The sequence below is a fragment of the Mustela putorius genome, unplaced genomic scaffold, assembly GCF_011764305.1.
Source record: "Mustela putorius furo isolate JIRA1106 unplaced genomic scaffold, ASM1176430v1.1 tig00003858_pilon_pilon_pilon, whole genome shotgun sequence".
Taxonomy (NCBI): domain Eukaryota; kingdom Metazoa; phylum Chordata; class Mammalia; order Carnivora; family Mustelidae; genus Mustela; species Mustela putorius.
Window position 1 is genome coordinate 31,790,508 of NW_025422010.1, and position 17,657 is coordinate 31,808,164.

Here is a 17,657-nt window from a genome sequence, read left to right on the forward strand (position 1 = left end):
TCCACTGCAGGAAGAGTAAAAGAGCTGATTAATCTGGTTTGGGGCAAGTGTCAGCGGCAGGAGATATATGGGAGAAAGGAGATGAGGTTAGCAACTTGGAGTCAGAAAGCTATTGCCTCCAAGGCAAGTGAAGGAGAAGAGGGTTTGCATTTGAGCTCGTGTGGCTTCGCTGGGCATGGTGTTTCCGACACCCCACTCCGGGCCTGGCCAGGAGAAAACCGCTGAACTCTGAGCTATGGGCTCTGTACCTGAGAGGCCCCCTTTTCCGCCACAGGGTCCCCCTCCCCATGAGGCCTTTATCATGCCACCCTGACTTCTTTTCCCAGTGTGGAAACTCCCCTCCTTCAAGGCCAGCTCAGGCGCCAAGGTATCTGGCTGCCCCCATTTCAGGGGCCCCTTCTCTGGGACCGCAGTTTCCGCGTACTGTTTGGGCTCCCTCCTGTGCACCAGAGATCCACCCCACCCTGCCAGGGACACGGGCTCTTCACTGCATCCTGACTCTGCTACCTGAACAGGGTGCGGCAGGTGAGTCACTGCATGACAGGGTGACCTTGGGGCCTAGGGCCTGCTGGGCCTGCCTCCCAGAGACAGTCTCTAGGAGAGGACCCTGGCTCCTTGGGGCCACCGAGGTGAAGTCTTGCATGAGGCGGGACAGTACTCCCCACGAGGGCAAGGATGCCCAGAGCTGGGTACTTGACAAGTCTCTGGGTGTACAGCAAATCGAAGTCACTGGACAGTCAGGAACCGGGTAGGTTCAGCGTGAACCAGGTAGGTATCCCCTGCCAGGGCCCTTTTCACTTGAGCCATTTTTGCCTCCCAACTGACCCACCTCAGCTCACAGGGTCCTCAGGATGGGAAGCTCTGAGAAGGCCAGAGGGAGGTGTGTCAATTCCCCGGGGTCATGGGACCCCTTTGGGCAGCACCCAGATTCCAGCTGGACTCGGGGAGTGGGATGTGAGATTTGAAGCCCTAGTCAGTTAGGTCCTAGACATAGAGGCCCTGTGCCCAGGTCAGGGTCTTCCTAGGACCCAGAGGGCAGTAGCCTGAGCTGGAGGGACCCCAGGTCTCAGGGGCAGGCAGGCCACCTGTGGCCACACTATAATTCTCTCTGGGCAAGGACTTTGACTCTGAATTTCCAAGTAGCTTTGGCCAATTTGACTTTTGGCTCTTAATTTCCTAGAACAGTTTTTGTAGGGAGGGCGGAGAGGGGAGAGGGAAATTGCTCAGTGCCTGTCTAAGCAGAGAGGGGAGTGACCAGTCCAGACCAGAGCCCGGGGTAGAGGTGGTTGGCGAAGGGAGCCAGGAGCCTGAGCCAGTGCAGCCTCTGTGTGCCGTGGTGGCAGGGCCGTCGCTGGTGGAGGGCCCAGAGCTTCCTCGGGGAGTGGGGCTCTGAGCTTGTGGGGTGTGGCTGTGCCCTCCCACTATGTCCCCTTCCAGGCATCTCCCTGTCTGCCTGGATCTGTCTCCAGGATCTTGACCTCAGCGGTCGCAAGCCCCCACCAAGGCCCTTCTCAGATTTGCCGGCTCTGGCCTGAACCTTCCCGGGTCCCAGCCCCTCTTCCCCAGCCTAGAAGGAAGGAACCCCAGCATCTGACAGACCCCAGTCACCTCCTTGCTCCCTCTTGCTCTCCCCCAGCACCGGTCACCCAGAGCTCCAAAGTCCTGTCCCAGCACCCAGCCATGAGTTCCCAGGGCGGGAGGCGAGGGCGGGGAGTCGCTGCATCGGCGCATCAGGGATGGGGGGAGGGTTGGGTCCAGGGAGGGGGGCAGAGACAAGTGAGCCCTCACGTGAAGGGGGCTGGCGCAGGCAGCTACTACCTCCTCGGCTCTCGCTGTCCGCTGGCTTCACCTGGATCGGCCGGTTCATCTGCAACAGAGCACAGGGGATGTTGTCAGAGCAGGCCTGGAACGAGGGGGCAGACACCCACACCCAGGTGTTCACAGGGACCGAGGCACACGGACCGCACCTGCCCACCCGCACACCCATGCAACCGCGGGCCCGTGCAGGGGCACCAACCCCCATCCCCTCCCCACGCCTGTGCAGTCCCCAGGGCCCCCAGGAGACTGGACTCTGGATGGTGGACTGGATGGTGGACTCTGAGGTGTCCCCCACCCCGCCTTGGAGCCGCTCTCATTAGCTTGCGACTTTAGCATCTAAGGTGTCCCCACAGCGCATCTCTGGCCAGCCCGGGTTCATCGGAGACAGCTGGCTTTGCCAAAAAGAGCTGGTCTCTAGACACCTCATGCCATCTCGCAGATGTGAGCTGTGGGTCCTAGGGTGCCCTCATAAGGCTCTGGGCACCCCCCACCAGCTCCTCCTTGGCTTCTGACCACAGCTAGCTCTGTCCCCTTGGGGGTATGTGCAGTGGGCACAGCTCCTCATCTCCCATGGTATCTAGGGGACAGGAGGACACCAGGACACCACCTGACCCCCGACGCATCCTGGAGGCCCATGTGATGTCTCTCTCTCTCTCTTTTTCCTTCCGGGACCCACGTCAGTGCCTCGATCGGGCCACTAGGGGTCTCTGAACTCCAGGCATCGCGGCTCCGCTCAGCGCCGATCTGATTCCTCCCTGCTGCCTGCCGGAGGCAGCAGGGTGGGATCGCCAGCCGAGGCCCCAAGATATTCCAGACAATAAAAACCGAAGGAATCATGCAAATGGAACCCTACGTTATGTCTTTTCCAGTGCTTTCGCCTGTCCAGCACCTCCTTAGCCCTTACTGCATTTTCATTTCTCACACAAACACACCCAGACAGGCAGACCGGGCAGAAACTGGCACCCCCATTTTATAGATGGAGATGCTGAGGCAGAGCCACCCCGTGGCCAGATGAGCCCAGGACGCGGAGTCAGCCAGGGCTGTTTCTAGGCTCCCGGGCTGCACCAGGTGACTCTGTCGCCTGTTCCCCCTCGTGTGCTGAGGCTGGACCAGCCAGTGACAAGCGTCCTCGGGCCTTCTGGTCTAGGATCCGAAGTGAGTTGTGGCTGCGTCAAGACATGTGGGTGGGGGAGTGTGGGTGCCCGTGACTCAGCAAGGTGAGGACAAGGCCAGGGGAAGGGCAGAGCCACCACGAGGAAGGACAGAGAGGCGGGAGGCAGGGCACAGAGCAGAGGACATGAGACACAGGTGGCCTGTGCAGGGGCAAGACAGGACTCTGGGGGCCAGCCCATCGAGATGGGGTCAGAGCGTCACGTTTGCCATGGGACTTGGCACGCCTTACCGAGTTGAAGGGGAGAAAGCTACTTTGTATGTAAGCTCCGCCAGAGAGGAGACTGTGGTGTTACAGAAAAGCTCCAATCACAGGGAGCAGGAAGAGGGACGTAATGAAGTTCCTGGCTTCGTTTAGGGGGTCCTGGACTCCCTGCTCCATGCACAGCCTCCTCTGCAGCTCTTGAGCAAAGGGCGCAGAAGGCCAAGCAGGCTTCTGGCTCTGGGGGAAGGGCTCCAGGAGGGAGCCAGGGCCCTCCTGGTTCCCCATCCAGTGCCTTTTGGGACTCAGTATCCAACCGTTTTCTAGAATGTCCCTTACTTTCTGGAACACCCCTATATTAAACAGGGCCAGTGGACTCTGCCTATGCATGGAGGCTTCTACTTCAGGGGCACCCCATTCCCAGGCAGCCAGCCTGTCCCCCCACGTGGGCATTCGAGAATACTCTGTTCCAAGCTCATGGACGTAGGGCGAATTTCCAGCCCTTCCAGCCCCCAGCCCCACCCCAGCCCTCCCTGACCTCCTCCATGACTCAGCGATAGGCTCTGATTTCTGGGCTTCCTGGCAACAGCCCCTTCCTGGTCCAGGGGCTCATCTGGCTTCCCGCCCTCCCCCAGCCATGGGCTAGGCACCCACAGGGTGTTCCACACAGATAGGTGGACTGGAGCTGAGCTGGCTCCCAGGGACCTGTGGCTTCTGGGGTCATTTTTCATGTTTTATTATGATCTAGAGATGGTCAGCAACCAGACAGCCTTCGCGGGGCTGTCGAAGAGGTGCCAGTCTTGATGGAGAGATAAAATACGGCCCGGTGCTTTCTTAATTCTCAGCAGAAATAAAGTGTCAGGCTCCGCTGGGAAGATTTCTCAGCTGGAGCAGGTTCTGTACAGATGCCTGGGGTCTGGAGGGAGATCTCCCTCGGCCAGTGTCTCCTGTCCCTATTCCAGACTCCAGCCCTGTTCAGCCTCACCAAGGCCTGGTTCTGCCCTGAGGAGGGGGAGTGAACAACGTTGAGCCTGTCCTGGGGAGAGGAGGCTGTGCCGGGCAGCAGAGATGGTGGTGAGGAAGGGAACAGCGAGAGGTGATGGGTAGGATGGGGGAGAGGCACTGCACCTGTCCTTCTTCTAACTTTGCCCCCTCAGACCCTGGTCTCTAGGAGCCGCTGGCCACACGGCCCCACGCTGTCCCTTACAGGTGAATAGCATGCTTCAAGGACACTGGAGCCTGCTTCTTGGGGCCTTTTCTCTCCCATGTCTGTTGCTCCTCTCTCCAGGCATCCCCCTCGGTCTTTGTATTATCTTTCCAGGAGGGCGTGGGGGTGGGAGTTGGTGGGACCTGGGCTGGCGTGCAGGTGCCCCCCTTGCTGATTCTCTTTCTGAGGTGTCGTCTGTGTCCCTCTGTGACCTTCCACCTGGGTTGTGCCTTTGCATGCCTGCAGCAGGGAGTGGGAGGGCAGCGTGGGGGTGGCAACTCAGGGCTGCCCCCCTGGGTCAGGAACAGCTCCCTGAAGGCACCCTGAAGTCTTCTGGGGTCAGTCCTTCGGGACATCACCAACTCTTACTGTGTTTCCGCTTCCAGCTCAGGTCCTATCACGGGGAGTGAGTGGTTGTGGCCCAGGTTTGGGGGTCTTCCCTGTCGCTATTGCAGCAGAGGGCTGGTGGTGGCTTCTTCTGTCAGTTCTGCCTCCCCTCCCCCTCCCCATCTCTGCCACTTTTTGCATCAACACATATCCATGCATTAAACAAGACATTCCATTAATTTCTTCATCATCATAACTTAAGCTGGGACATACCCTTTAAATATTCATTCAGCTATGAAAACTGGGCATTAAAATTTTAATAATGTCAAGCTCATTTGAACCAGGCTCCTTGGGGACGATTACGATACAATTAGAATAAATACGATGATTGAGCCGGTCCAAAGGCTTCACCTGTCTGTCCAACGTGGCCTCTTGCAGAGAGAGAGGTCTGTGGCCAGTGAGCAGGCAGACAGATTGACAGACAGGCCAGCCTGGCTCTTTCTTGACTCCCCCTCCCCTCCCCTCCTCTGCATGTGGGTTCTTGGTCAGCTCTACCATCCCACAGGTGTCTGCGGCTCTCTGCCGCCCCCTGAGGGCTAGGGGACAGCATCTGGGAAGATGGCCCTGAGTACCCGCCTTTTCTTGTCCCCCAGGTGCAACCTGGACTGGACTCCTGGGCTGGTTCCCGTAGGAAGGCCATTTTCCTGACCGTGTGTCTCCTCTTCCCTGCCCCACAAGGGCTCCCTGAGGCTGGAATGAGCAACCTACCAGAGCAGGGCCAGTCTGCAGAGGGGGCCACAGGTCCCTTAGTGCCCAGATGTGTTCTGCCACCAAACTAGGAAGGGACTGACTTCACCCAGCTCCCCTCCCCCTGCAACTGTCTTCCTGAGAGCTGACATGGAGGTTGGGGACTGCAGCTGAGCCCCTGGGCCCCTCATTTCTTAAGCCAGTCCTAGCAAGAGCCCTGAGGACAGCCACTCATGAACTTGCTTTGGCTTCCCTTGGGACAGCCCTCACACCAGCAGGATCCGTAAGGCCCTCCACCTGCCTTCTCAGGCACCTGAGCCCTCTGCTTCACACCAGGCCCCCAGGCAGGTGCCCCAGAGCTGTTTCAGAAATAAAAAGACCTGGAAAGTTCTCTGTCACTCCTCACTGGCCATCCTCAACAACCCTCCTCTATCAAGAAGACTTCACTGGTTATCTCTTGGCTCCCTTGGTCACACATGACCTTGTACTACTTTGTGCGCTCTCTCCCTCCTCTCATAGCATGTGTGTGTATGAGTGTGTGTGCATGTGTATGTGTGTGTGACAAACTGAAATAGGCACTTATTCCTCAAGCAAGAGCAGGGACCCAGTTTCCTACCCACAGACCCCCTAGACACTAACTCAGGACTAGGCTCCCCTGGAGAGAAAGAGAGAGAGAGAGAGAGAGAGAGAGAGAGAGAGTGTGTGTGTGTGTGTGTGTGTGTGTGTGTGTGTACGCACGCGCGTGCACGTGTGCATACATGTTTGAGTAGTACTTGGAGGACATTACAGACATCTTCAAAGAATTCATTTCAGCGGGAGACTGGGAATAAACAAGATAAAGGAGGAAACTAGCGTAGTTCCTTCTGTTTTGTAGCTTCTGCATAAACTTCATCCTCCATGGTGCTTTCCAGTCTGTGACCCAGAAATGCCTTGGAAGATCTGGACTGAAGCCCCGCACAGGGCCAGGGTGGGCAGAGGATGGTTGGGGTCGCAGCGATGACTGTGGTGGCCTATAGGGATTGGCCAGGGTGCTCTCCACCCAGCCCCTGAGTCCCCAAATGTAACTCCAGGGTGGATGTTCAAACCTCAGTGCTGAGTGAGGGTCCTTTCAGGCTCCACTAGGACGTGTGAGTACCTGCTGGCACCCAGCTCTCATGCTCACTGGAGGGGCTCACCTCTCCCCAAGCCATGGTGTAGTGTGGCAATGCCTATTTTTCTCTTGCTTTGTTCACTGAAGATATCTCTCTTATCTCTCTTTCTTCCTACCACCTCCCTGACTCCTGTTCCTCATTAGTCCCCACTATTTGCTCTCATCCCCTCAAAGAATCAACTTTTAGATTGTCTGCCCCCCAACCCAGCACACATCAGGGTCGTGGAAACAGGGAAGCAGTGGACCCTGAAGGCTGGAGCCCACTGGGATATCTATACCCCAAGCCAACAGCATCATCGCTCTGGGAAGAGAGATACAATCAGCAGGGCTCCTTCTTGTTCAAAAAGCAAGGGGAAAAGCGTCATGAAAGCACAAATTATAAAATTTCCTTTTTTCCCTCAGTCTCTCTCTTTCTTGGCTTGTCATGGTCTTTTTTATTTGCTGTTTGATGTCGTTTTAAGTAAAAAGAAATATAAATTTTAAATTATTAGCCTAGATCCTACCATTCATCTTTATTTTGTGTGATGCCAGTTTTAAATGCAAATATCAGGACATTTAGCTCCTATGCAGAATCACCAAAATTACAGTTTGTTTCCTGTGGCTTGTGCCTGGAGGATGCCTTGAGCTGGCCAGAAGAGACAAATGCAAGCCAGATTCAGGAAGGCTGAGGAGAAAGACAGAGTCCTCTGAGGCATGGAGATCTGCACAGGAACCCAGATGCCCACCCTGCAACAGTGTCGGGGAGCATCTTAGGCCTGAGGACTGCCGGGCTCTCCTTTCCACTGACCCCCCCCCCACATGTTGCTACTTAACCTAGCCTAGAATGGCCCCTTGGAAGTCAAACTAGGCTTCACCTCCACCCAGAGGCCACCCACTGCCCTAACCCACAATGGATGGTCAACCCTAAAGGTGTTGCAAATGTTCTACCAAGACATGCTAGATGGGGGCAGAAGGTTTACCCTTGCTAAAACACGGCCTCTGTTGGCCAACCAGACATGCCACAGTGCTGTCAGCCTGGGGGTCCCTGGGGGAGTAGGCCTGACCCAAGCCTCCCCTAACCAGCACCCAGGCCACTGCTGGCCAGCCTAGAGGGCTGAGGGCTGGCTTGTGGGGCCCAGAATGTGCACAGATTGGGCAGACAGTGGGGGGGGTGGGGAACCTCGCATATGCAAGAGGCGGCAAGTCCCCTACACATTCCTTCCTCCCACAGATTTCATTGACTTGAGCCATAAGTACAAAGAGAAAATTTTAAGAATTTCAAGATGGCGACTGCAGAGCACTAAACCCCACGCATGTGACTCTTCTGAGCAAGGAGCCTCTGTGTCTGCACGGGCTGTATGCTCATGGAGCTACCCCACAGACGATGCCTTTCTGGGTCCCCACCTCCCCGGAGTTCTCTCCATCGACCAACACCAGGCACCAGGCATTCTCTTGACCAGGAGGAGTTCTCAACATTGCTCCTGCGACAGAAAGATCATGACTCGAAGATTTATCTTTTGAAGATGAACCTTGGGCAACTTTGGGAGCATAGACTGAGAATTCTCCGTCTTTGGTATAAAAGGCTGGGGATGAGAAAGCCACCACCCGATATGGATAGAGAAGAAAACTCAAGCGTGAGATCACAGGGACTTACGTGGCTGGCTCCCCAGCGATTCTGCCCTCTGCCCGGACCTGGCCTTTGCGGCACTTAGCCAATAGTAATTCACAATGAATGAATGGAGAAATTGTTTGTTTAAAGCCCCAAGAAGGCAGATTCTGAATCCCATGTCCTGGTGGATTCTCAGGACTGTGCCTAGTAGGCTTTCAGGAACCACGGAATAAAAGAATGAGCCCCCGCCCCATGGCTTCCACTGTCTCCTAGTGAAAAGGGATTGCAGGGGAATGGCAGAAGCAGTGCACCTTATTTGCAGCTTCTTGTAAATATACTAACATTTTAATTATCTCCTTAATAAATCACAAAGGTTCCTTACATACAGAGGGGTTAGAAACTCCAGGAATCCCTTCTGTCGTCACCATAATGTTCAGACTTAAGGACAGACACCCCAACAGTTAGTGTAGAGGGCAATTTGCCCTCACTGGAGACCTCGGACCTCAGTCCAGTCTCTGAGGTGCACCTGGCCAGACCAGCTGGTGGTGCCCATCCCAGGGCCTGGAGGGTCCTATCTCCAGGCTGCCCCGTGGTTGTCTATGGGCAGCTCTAGCTGCCCTTTCTCCTGGCTACCTCTTACTCCTCCCTCAGGCCTCAGCTTCCCCCTGGGCCTTGCAACCTAAATGAGGTGTTCCTTCAAGCTTCCCATTCTTTCCTCCAATTGCCTTACCACAGCATTACTATCCCAAACTTGTCAACTTATTTGTTCAATGTCTGCCTTCTTTTTGCGAGGGAAGGCCCACACCCATTTTGTCTTCCTGCTGAACACACAGAACCCTGCGCACGCCCCATCACCAGACTTGTTCCCTCTTGCCTCAGCCATGCCCCTGGGACAGGAGTGTCCAGAGGCCGGAGGTGGTCACCTGCTGGACAGCTCTGTTCCCGACCCAAAGGCCTTCCCCTCCAGCAAGGTGGGGTTGTGGTACCTTGGGGTGAGGGAGGGTTTGCAGAAGCTCCGATCCTCGATCCTCATTTAGAGAGACAGTGAGCACAGACCAGACAGAAGAACCCGGGGTTATTGTTAAAATATGCAAATCCACAGCCCATTGAAATGCAAACCCTCCAGATAAGATTTTTTAATAAATCTGGTTCTGCTCCCACTCCCCGCTCCAAGGAGGCCATCTGATGCTTGTTGGGTCAGGACACAAACCGGCATGTAGGTCCCACTAGCTCTTCACCCCTCTTCTCATTTAGATCGCTCAGCTAGGGGCAGCCCTGGGTGGGGCTGGCTGCCAGCCCAGGCCCTCGGCCCATCCCTCGGCAAAGTATTTGAGGTCACTGCCAAGTCACCCACAGAGCTGCCTTTCCCTGTCTCTGTGCTGGTTACAAGGCCCCCTTCCTTACTGTCACTCTCACCTCCTCTCATACCTGTCTAAGGAGTAGAGTCCTAAGCCCTGATGACCTCTCCTCAGGGAGACTTCGGTGACTGGGTCCACACAGCCACTCTTGTCACTCTTTGAGCCATCGCCTCTGGACTCACTTTGCTACTGTCACAAGTGGCCCTTAAGGGGACAAAGGGCAGGCAGATGACAAACAGCACAGACGCCTGACAACCTTGAGGACTCGGCTGTGACCCAGCCCAGGCCTGGGCCTGTTGGCTCTGGGTCAGGACATGATAGTATGCAGACCTGCGTGGGCTACTGCCATACGCCTGGATGGGGACTGAGAGGCATCGGTGGTGGTGGCAGGTGACACTCGTCCTGTCCTTCCCAATCTCCAGACCTCATGCCAATCACATGAGGTGGCTCATGTCCTCCAGTCTTCCAGAAGCCAAGCGAGCCGGATGAGCAAAGTCACGGGGTGCTAGGATATGGACCAGGACTGGGCATTCAAGGGCAGAAAGCCTGGGTGAGCAGAGGAGACAGGGTGCCAGCAGGGTGCCAGGGAGTGGGAGGAAAGTCTGGGGCATGAGTGCACAGGCAGTCAGGCAGAGTGAGGGGGACCCAGGGAGGGGCTGAGCTGGTGCTGTGGGCCCTGGTGTCCCCTGTCAGTCTCCAGCAGGGACACCAGAGCCCACCAGCCGCGTTCAGAAAGAATAAGCTTGCAGCGGCGTGCTCAGGGAAGTGGGTCTGGTCAGGAACGCTGAGAAGTGCCAGGTAAATGTTTAGATCAGAACCGGCCTGCGCCGTCTGGGTCCCCTCCCCATGTGTGGGGAGACAGAAGCAGCCCAGGGCTCATGCACAGGACGTACTTGATGGATGGGAGTAAAACTTCCCCAGCCTGGCTTTAATGCTGGGATCCAGACGGTCCCTTAGCCCCAGCCCCAGCCTGGCCTCGGGAGCGTTCCACTGGGGAGGGGGCGTGGGGGAGAAGACCGCTGGCTCCCAGCTCGGGACGTGGTTGGGGGCAGCGCACGCCCTCCCCGGGAGGGCGGCCGGAGGCGGCTGGCTGCCGCTCCAGGCATCCAGGGGTGGGGAGCGCGGAGCGCGCGGGCAGGAGGCGGGTGGGGCGCGAAGCCTCCGTCCCAGCAGCCCCCTGGGCGGCCGCGCAGCCTCCGTGGTCCCGCCCCCCCTCAACAGGCGCTGGGCAGTTGCTATGCAACAGGCTGTTCTGCTCTCCGGCGCCCAGCGAACGACGAACTGCGGCCAGAGGACTGACGGAGCCTATTGGTGGGGCTGCCTCGGGCTGCCCCCTCCCCTTCGCTCGGCTTTCCTCCCTCTCTCCTATCCCCCTCCGAGCCTCCACCCTGTCCTTGCTCTCCGCAATCTAAGTTTACACCACGCTTTCCCCTCACATGCACATGCAGGGCGGGGGGGGGGGGGGGGGGGAGAAGTTGGCACAAACAAAGGAGGTGCCGCCCCCAGCTCCCGCCTCCGGGGGCCATCAGAGGTCTCTTCTGCGGGTTTCCAGGAGGGGGGGGACCCCCCTCACCGCCCCTCCACTGCAGTGGGGTCGGGGTTGGGGCCATGTGTGTGGGTAGATGTGGGTGGCTGTGGCAGGTAAGGCGGACAGGACGGATACAGGGAGAAATCGCGCAGATGGGCTGACATATTCCCTGCCCACCCGGCAGGGCTCCCTCAGGTCCAAACAGCCAAGGGCCGCCGGTCTCTTTGTTTCTGAGCCCCGTGTCCACCTCACCTGCTCCCACCAACACGCCAGGGCTGCCTGGCAAGGGAGGGAGGACCCTTGCAGTCCTAATTAAGATCTGCTGCTGTGGAAACCAAGCTTATTGCCTGAGTGGCCAGGCTGGGTCGCTAACCCTCTTCAGAGTTTGGGGGGGGAGGGGCGAGTCTTTTTTTTTTTTTTTAAACAGCAGTGGATAGATAATTCTGGAGGAAACAACTCCTGATTTAGTTGGGAGGCCTGGCTCTCAGTCCCAGCCATCTACTTGCTCATATGAGATGGGACAGTCACTTGACTCGTAGAGGCTTAGCCCCCTTGATAGGGTGGCAGGATTAATGTGATAGCTCAGGCGAAGCTCTCAGCAGAGTGCCTGGTATTCAGTAAGTGCTCAATAAATGAACAAGAGCTGTCTTCTCTCTCCTTTTCCCTTCCTCTCCCAGCTCCTCGCCTTCTCCTCCTCTGATAGTGGGTATTTCCAACATTTTTAAGGGAGTACCTAACATTTAATTTCTTTTCCTTCCCATCTCCTATGCCCTGGGCTCTCTTTCCAACTCTACGGAACAGAAAAGATTGGACGGCCTTGGGGGAAGAGCTGGTGGGAGAGGGTGGGAGACCATGCTCTCCTGAGGCTTCAACACCCTGAGCTCACTTGTGGCCCCCCTTACCTTCTCAAAGTCTCTCCCCCACCTGCCCCAGGTCTACCCTCTCTACCTGGCCTACCAGTACTTGAGCCTATCTTGAGGTTTATTTATTTATTTATATTTATTAAAAAAAAAAAATTAGTGATCGTCACACCCAATGTGGGGCTTGAACTCACAACCCCAAGATAGAGTCACATGCTCTTCCAACTGAGCCAGCCAGCTGCCCCTGGAGCCTATTGCTTTGATGCACCACTAAGTTTGTTCTTCCATCCATCCCTCCATTCCTCCAGGGCTTAGTGAACGTCTCTGTAGGCCAGCCCCTGTTCTCTGGCACAAGGATGGCAAAGCAAACCTCAGAGACATGGCCCTTCCTTCCAGAAGCTCACACCTGGTCTGCAAAAGAGCCTTGCTGAAATGGTCTTTAAGCCCTTCCCTTTCCTGTCCCCCAGCCGTGCACCATACCTTCTGCCCTCAGTGCCGCGCTGCAGCATAACTGAGTCCCAAAATGCCCAGCCACGTGGCCCCATAGTTGGAGGGCGCCAGCCACCCATTCACATGGAATTCCCTTCCTCAGCTTCTCTTCCGTAGCTGCTCCCACACTGCACTGGGGGGGGGGGGCTCCCTTCTGCAAGGGGTATCCTAAATCCAAGCTAGTCAGCTCTAGTGATTACAGAGGACACATCTCCAGCCCTAACCGGCCTCCCTTTGTTTCCCCTCATCTGCTCTGATACCAGAGCTCCACCAGGCAAGTCAAGGCTGTGTTCCAAGGCTACCCTCAGCTGTGCAGAGCTCAGAACTGGTTTCTTCCACCAAAACATGCTCACAGCCCTCCCTTCACATCAGCTCACTGGTCCTTCCCGAGAGCTCACACCTCTCTAGGGCCCTTGGCCCTTGAGTTCTGGGCCTCAAGGGGCTCTCTCTCTGGCTGGATCTGATGTCTCCCAGGCCGCAGAGGAACCACTGCCTTTCTGATTTAGACTCTGAGCCTCTTAAGCTGATTTGGCCGGACTGGGAAGGGGAGTGAGCACCCTGGCCCTGGAGGCTGGACAGAGCCCCTCACCTGTGTTATTCAAGGCCCACTTTCTTGTCTGTATTTCCCTTCAGCCTGCCCCCGAGCCAGGTACGAGTCCTCCCTCCCCACCCATCCTGCTCTAGGAGGTTGCTCTGGGACTGTGGACCGTGTTGCCAGGCTGAGTCCCCTCCATGACCAGGAGAGGAGTTCTGCCTGCCCCACCACCCTCTCCTGACCTGGGACCCCTCCTCCCCATCTCCCCAGACTCAGTGGGAGGCCTGGAGAGTCAGTCCCCAGGCGAGTTAAAGGAGAAAACAAAGCCTACACCAAGTAAATGACAAATCTGGAGGAAATTGCTCTTAATCCCCACACCACAGCCTGATGATGCCGGCCAAGCACAAACCTGAGTCATCCTAGAAATGGCACCGACATTTGCTTTTTGGAATTTGTTTTGTCTCTGAGCTTTAGATTTAATCATTCTCTCTCTCTCTCTCTCTCTTTCTCCCCCTCCCTCCCTCTGCCCCTTGCTCTCCGTTTTCTAATATGAGGCTGCACCGCCAGCTCATCCAAGTCTGTTTTCCTGGCATTAATTAACACAGCTCTCCAGCCTCCAACAGGCTAAATGATGAATCAGGTTAAATTCCAGACAACAGCCGCACACCGCCATCAATTAGCCATCTCTGGGGCAGCTTCATTAATAAGCATCGATCATGGCCCTCCTCCCCGAACACGCCAGGGTCTCTGGGTCATAGAAAGTGCCCAGAGTGTGTCAGGCTTAGGTATGAGTGTGATGGTGTGTGTGTAAGGGCTGGAGAGCGTGAAGGGGGGTGGACAAGTGAATGGGTGTGCAAGAATGTGGATGTGTGAGGAAGTGGGTGACTGGGAGTGAGAGGTACAGGTGTGAGGGGACTTGTATGTGAGTGTGTACAAGTAAGTGTATGCAGTGTGAGGGGCTGACTGTGGTGTGTACATAAGGTGTGTGATGCGTGTGTTGTGTGAGATGAGGTATATGTGGAGTCGGGTGTGTGTGGGGTGAGGGTATGTGAGGTGGGGTCCTGAAGTGCGTGGGTTTGTTCTCCATGCGGTACAGGACCCCCCCACTGCCCCACCCCCAACCTGTCTCCACTGCGCCGCCTTCTGCTTCTCTTCCCAATTCCACACCTCTGTGGGTTCTCCCACATGCGGCTGGCCCCTTCCCCTCTCCGCTCTCTCCCATCTGAGACTTTCCCATCCCCTTCTCTTCAACTTGCACGCTCCTGGAGACAACTCCAAACCCCCCACCACATCCCTACCCTCTTTCCCTGTCACATTCTGGATCCCCTTGTTCATCCTCCCTTGGCTGTCCCATAGGCACGCGAGATCTCCAGCCCAAAGCCCGAGTCCCTTGGTGGGTTGTCTGGCTTTATGAATGTCATTGCCACCACCAATGGCCAGGCTCACACCCTCCAGCACCCTAGGATCCCTCGGGTTGGAATCTGACCCTATTCCAGGCATTACCTGGATTGTCCTGGATTTTCCCCTCATCCTGCCTGGTTCCATATTTTTTGCAGGAAGCAGGACACTTCATGAACCATGAACCGCCCAGGACCGTTTTGGGACTCCCCAGCTCACAGGCTAATAAAGCCCACCTCCTCCACGGGGTCGAGGTCCCCCTCAGTCTCATGGCCACCCACGCCCACGCCTCCCATGCATCCAGGTCACCCCCTGTGGTCCCTGGAGGCCATGCTCAGTGCAGGGCTCCCCGCCGGAATGCGCCCCCTAACGGCTGCGTTTGCGGCTGTGGCTAACGACCGCGGCGTTTTTCCTTTCCTCTCGGCTCTCCCCAGCGGGTTAGAGCGCTGCCGGCCCCTCCCTCCCTCTCCCGCCCGGGGGTCCCAGTCGGCCACACCTCGTTGGGAACGGTGCACGGGAGCATTTTCGAAAGCCTGCTTGGGTAGAGCTGGGGGTGCTGGAGTCACGCTCAGACGCTTGCGTGGGACGGTGTCCCCAGGGAGCCCGCGGGCCCTGGCGCGTGCACGCCCCTGGGGATGCACGTGGCCTCCCCAGGCGGCTACCAGCCGACCATCTCCTTAAAGGTTAATTAAGAATCTGAAGCCGGACGGCGTGGTGCGGCCGGTGACGGCGGATGCGGCGTCTCTCCAGACCATTAAACACTAATTAGGTTTGGAAAGTCTATCGAGCTCCCGAGATCTCCTCAAGGCAGGCGCTGGCCCCCGGGTGCCCTTCGAAATGCCAGAGCTGTCACCCCCGACGGCCGGGCCGCCCCGCCTGCCGGCCCCGCGACCCCAGGCTTCGGGCCGGGTCCCGCTTCATTTCTCTCCATCTCATTGTCTCCCCCGTTCCCCGGCCGCCCCCCGCCCCCGTCCCGCTCTGCAGCTGGCTGGCCCGGGGTGTCGCGCGACGGCCTCGCTCCTGCGTCCTTTGCCGCGACGCGCTCCGAGTCTCGCCTCCGTCGCGGCCTCCGCGGCCGCGCCCCTGCTTCTGTCCCCTTCCTCGCCCGGCTGCCGGCCTTTCCTGAGTCATCCTGGCCTAGGAGCTTCCCCGGGCTGAGCTCTGCCTCACCCTGACAAAGCGCCTGCTCCAGCGGCCTCTGGTCCCCAGACGCCTGCCTCTCTTTCCGGGCCGCTCTTCACGGGGCTCTAACTACATTCCCTGCTGCCCAGTTCCACACGTGCAGCTGGGCCATCTGCTCCCCACAGCATTCGTTCGTCCCCTCACGCATCCTTTCGCTCCCCCCTTGATTGAAACCCTGCCTCTGTCTCAGAGGACCCAAGGGGGAAATGCTTCCATCTGGGGGCGCCTGCCCCAACGGCTGCTTCCCCCAGCCCCCAGGCCAGGGCAAGAATGCAGGTGGGGGGTCCTTTTCCATCACCCCCACCCCCATCTTTAGCATAAGCAGCTATGTCACAGGGCGAAGGGATTTCCACTCAGTGACAGAAACATGCTCTTGTCTGAATCTAACCAGGAAGAAAGACAGATTGCTCCACCCACTCTCAGTCTCCCAGGCCACGGTGTGGAATTTTTGGTGTAGTTCTAGAAAGTTGTGAAGTGGAAATCAGTTTCTCTCCAATAGACCCTGCAAGGGCTGTCTGTTATTCTACCTGACACCCCCCCACCACCACCATGTTAATGCCAAGCCCAGCGGAGAGACCATCTCTGTGACCACCACCATGTGGTACAAACTGAATAGGTTATGGCTTAACTCAAAGGGATATCACTAGTGGTGAAATTCTGGGTGCCAGATGGGTGAGGCCGAAGGGGGAAGGTTGTGGGTGAAGTGGAAACTTCTCCCGGCTGCTCACACCACAGGCGATGGGCAGCCCCCTACGGCCCTTCTACACCAGGCCACGTGATGGCACGGGAAGAGGAGAGCTGGCTCTGCCATGACCAGCTGTGTGACCTTAACTCAGTCCCTTCACCTCTCTGTGCCCCAGTTTCACGGACTTGAAAGTGCAGGAGAGAATGATCTATCTTTACAGGGCAGGGCTGTGAGCAGGAAAAGCCACGCGGGCAATAGTGCCCAAGACCTGCCTTGACATAGGTTAATTTGCTTCCTTCCATCTTCCTCTTTGGACAGTGTCCGGCACATCTACTCCTTTGAGGAAGGCTGGGAAAGGAGATGAGCAGTGTCCTATCATTCGGGCCCATCCACTCACCCTGGCCCCAGCCCCCCAGTCCCCAACATCCTCTGACAGGCAGGGCTGAAGTGGGCCTGTGGGCACCGAAGCCTCAGCCCAATTGTACAAGCACAGAGTATTATGATTGCATTGATTTCCATCATAAATCATATTTCCTATCTTCTGCCTCTCTCTCCCACGTGCCCCAAGTTAAGCCTTGGTATTTTCTTTAGCTGCTGCCACTGTCGAGCCTGGAGATGATATTAGGATAATGATGATAAATTTTACCCTGCTGCCAAGCCACTACCTCCGTGTGGGGAGGGGGAGTGTTTGCCCCCTAAATGGATCCCTTTACTACGTCTGCTGGGTGTGGGGAGAGTGCTGGGCTGGGCTGGGAGGATCCTTGCAACTGGACACATGGACAAGTGTGTGCCTGTGCGTACAATCATGTGTGTGTGAGGGCCTGGAAGTCTTCCCAGCGTGTGTTCTGTGTGGACACACGGTTATGCTCATACCAGTGAATGAACACATGGCAGCAAGCAAGGAAATGAGAAGGCTGCGGGAGAGGGAGGGAGGCGGTGGGTCGGCGGGGACATCTGTGCTGAGCTCCCCAACGTGCAGCTACTCCTGGCCCTGGTGCACATTTTCTACCAAACCCCAGGCTCGGGAGACACAGTCTGCGCCTAGGCTGGGGCACCCGTTCTGACCTCACAAATGCCGCCTCTGCTTGGAGGATGAAGCTGGTTTACAGCTGTCTGAGCTCTCGGGCTTATGCCCCTGCCAGTGGGGCAGGCTCAGCACTGGCTGAGCAAGTGGCAGAGATAGTGGGGCTCCAGGTGCAGCTTGATAGCATTTCTCGTGGGGCTCTGGGCTGTGCTCCATGGGTGAGAGGTCCCAGAGGAGAATTGAGGGCCAGCCTTAGAACAGGAAGCAGATTCAGCAGGGAGTGGCCTTGTGGTTGATCATTCATTCATTCACTGGTCATTCATTCATGCATCCATTCAACAAGTATTCCTGAGCTGAGTTTCCTCTCCTGTTCCCCAGTCCCACACGCC

At 56.9% G+C, this 17,657-nt stretch overlaps 1 protein-coding gene across 48 annotated transcripts in view; it reads right to left on the reverse strand.

Annotated features, from left to right (window-relative positions):
- Positions 1-17,657, reverse strand: part of CELF4 (CUGBP Elav-like family member 4) — a 286,479-nt gene that overhangs the window by 66,430 nt on the left and 202,392 nt on the right. For 27 of the 48 annotated variants that reach the window (XM_045065562.1, XM_013055950.2, XM_045065561.1 and 24 more), the window contains exon 3: positions 1,789-1,867. In XM_045065562.1, the coding sequence (XP_044921497.1) occupies positions 1,789-1,867 (79 nt within the window). The remainder of the gene's footprint in view (positions 1-1,788; positions 1,868-17,657) is intronic. The other 21 variants (XM_045065568.1, XM_045065556.1, XM_045065567.1 and 18 more) reach the window with 1 other exon arrangement.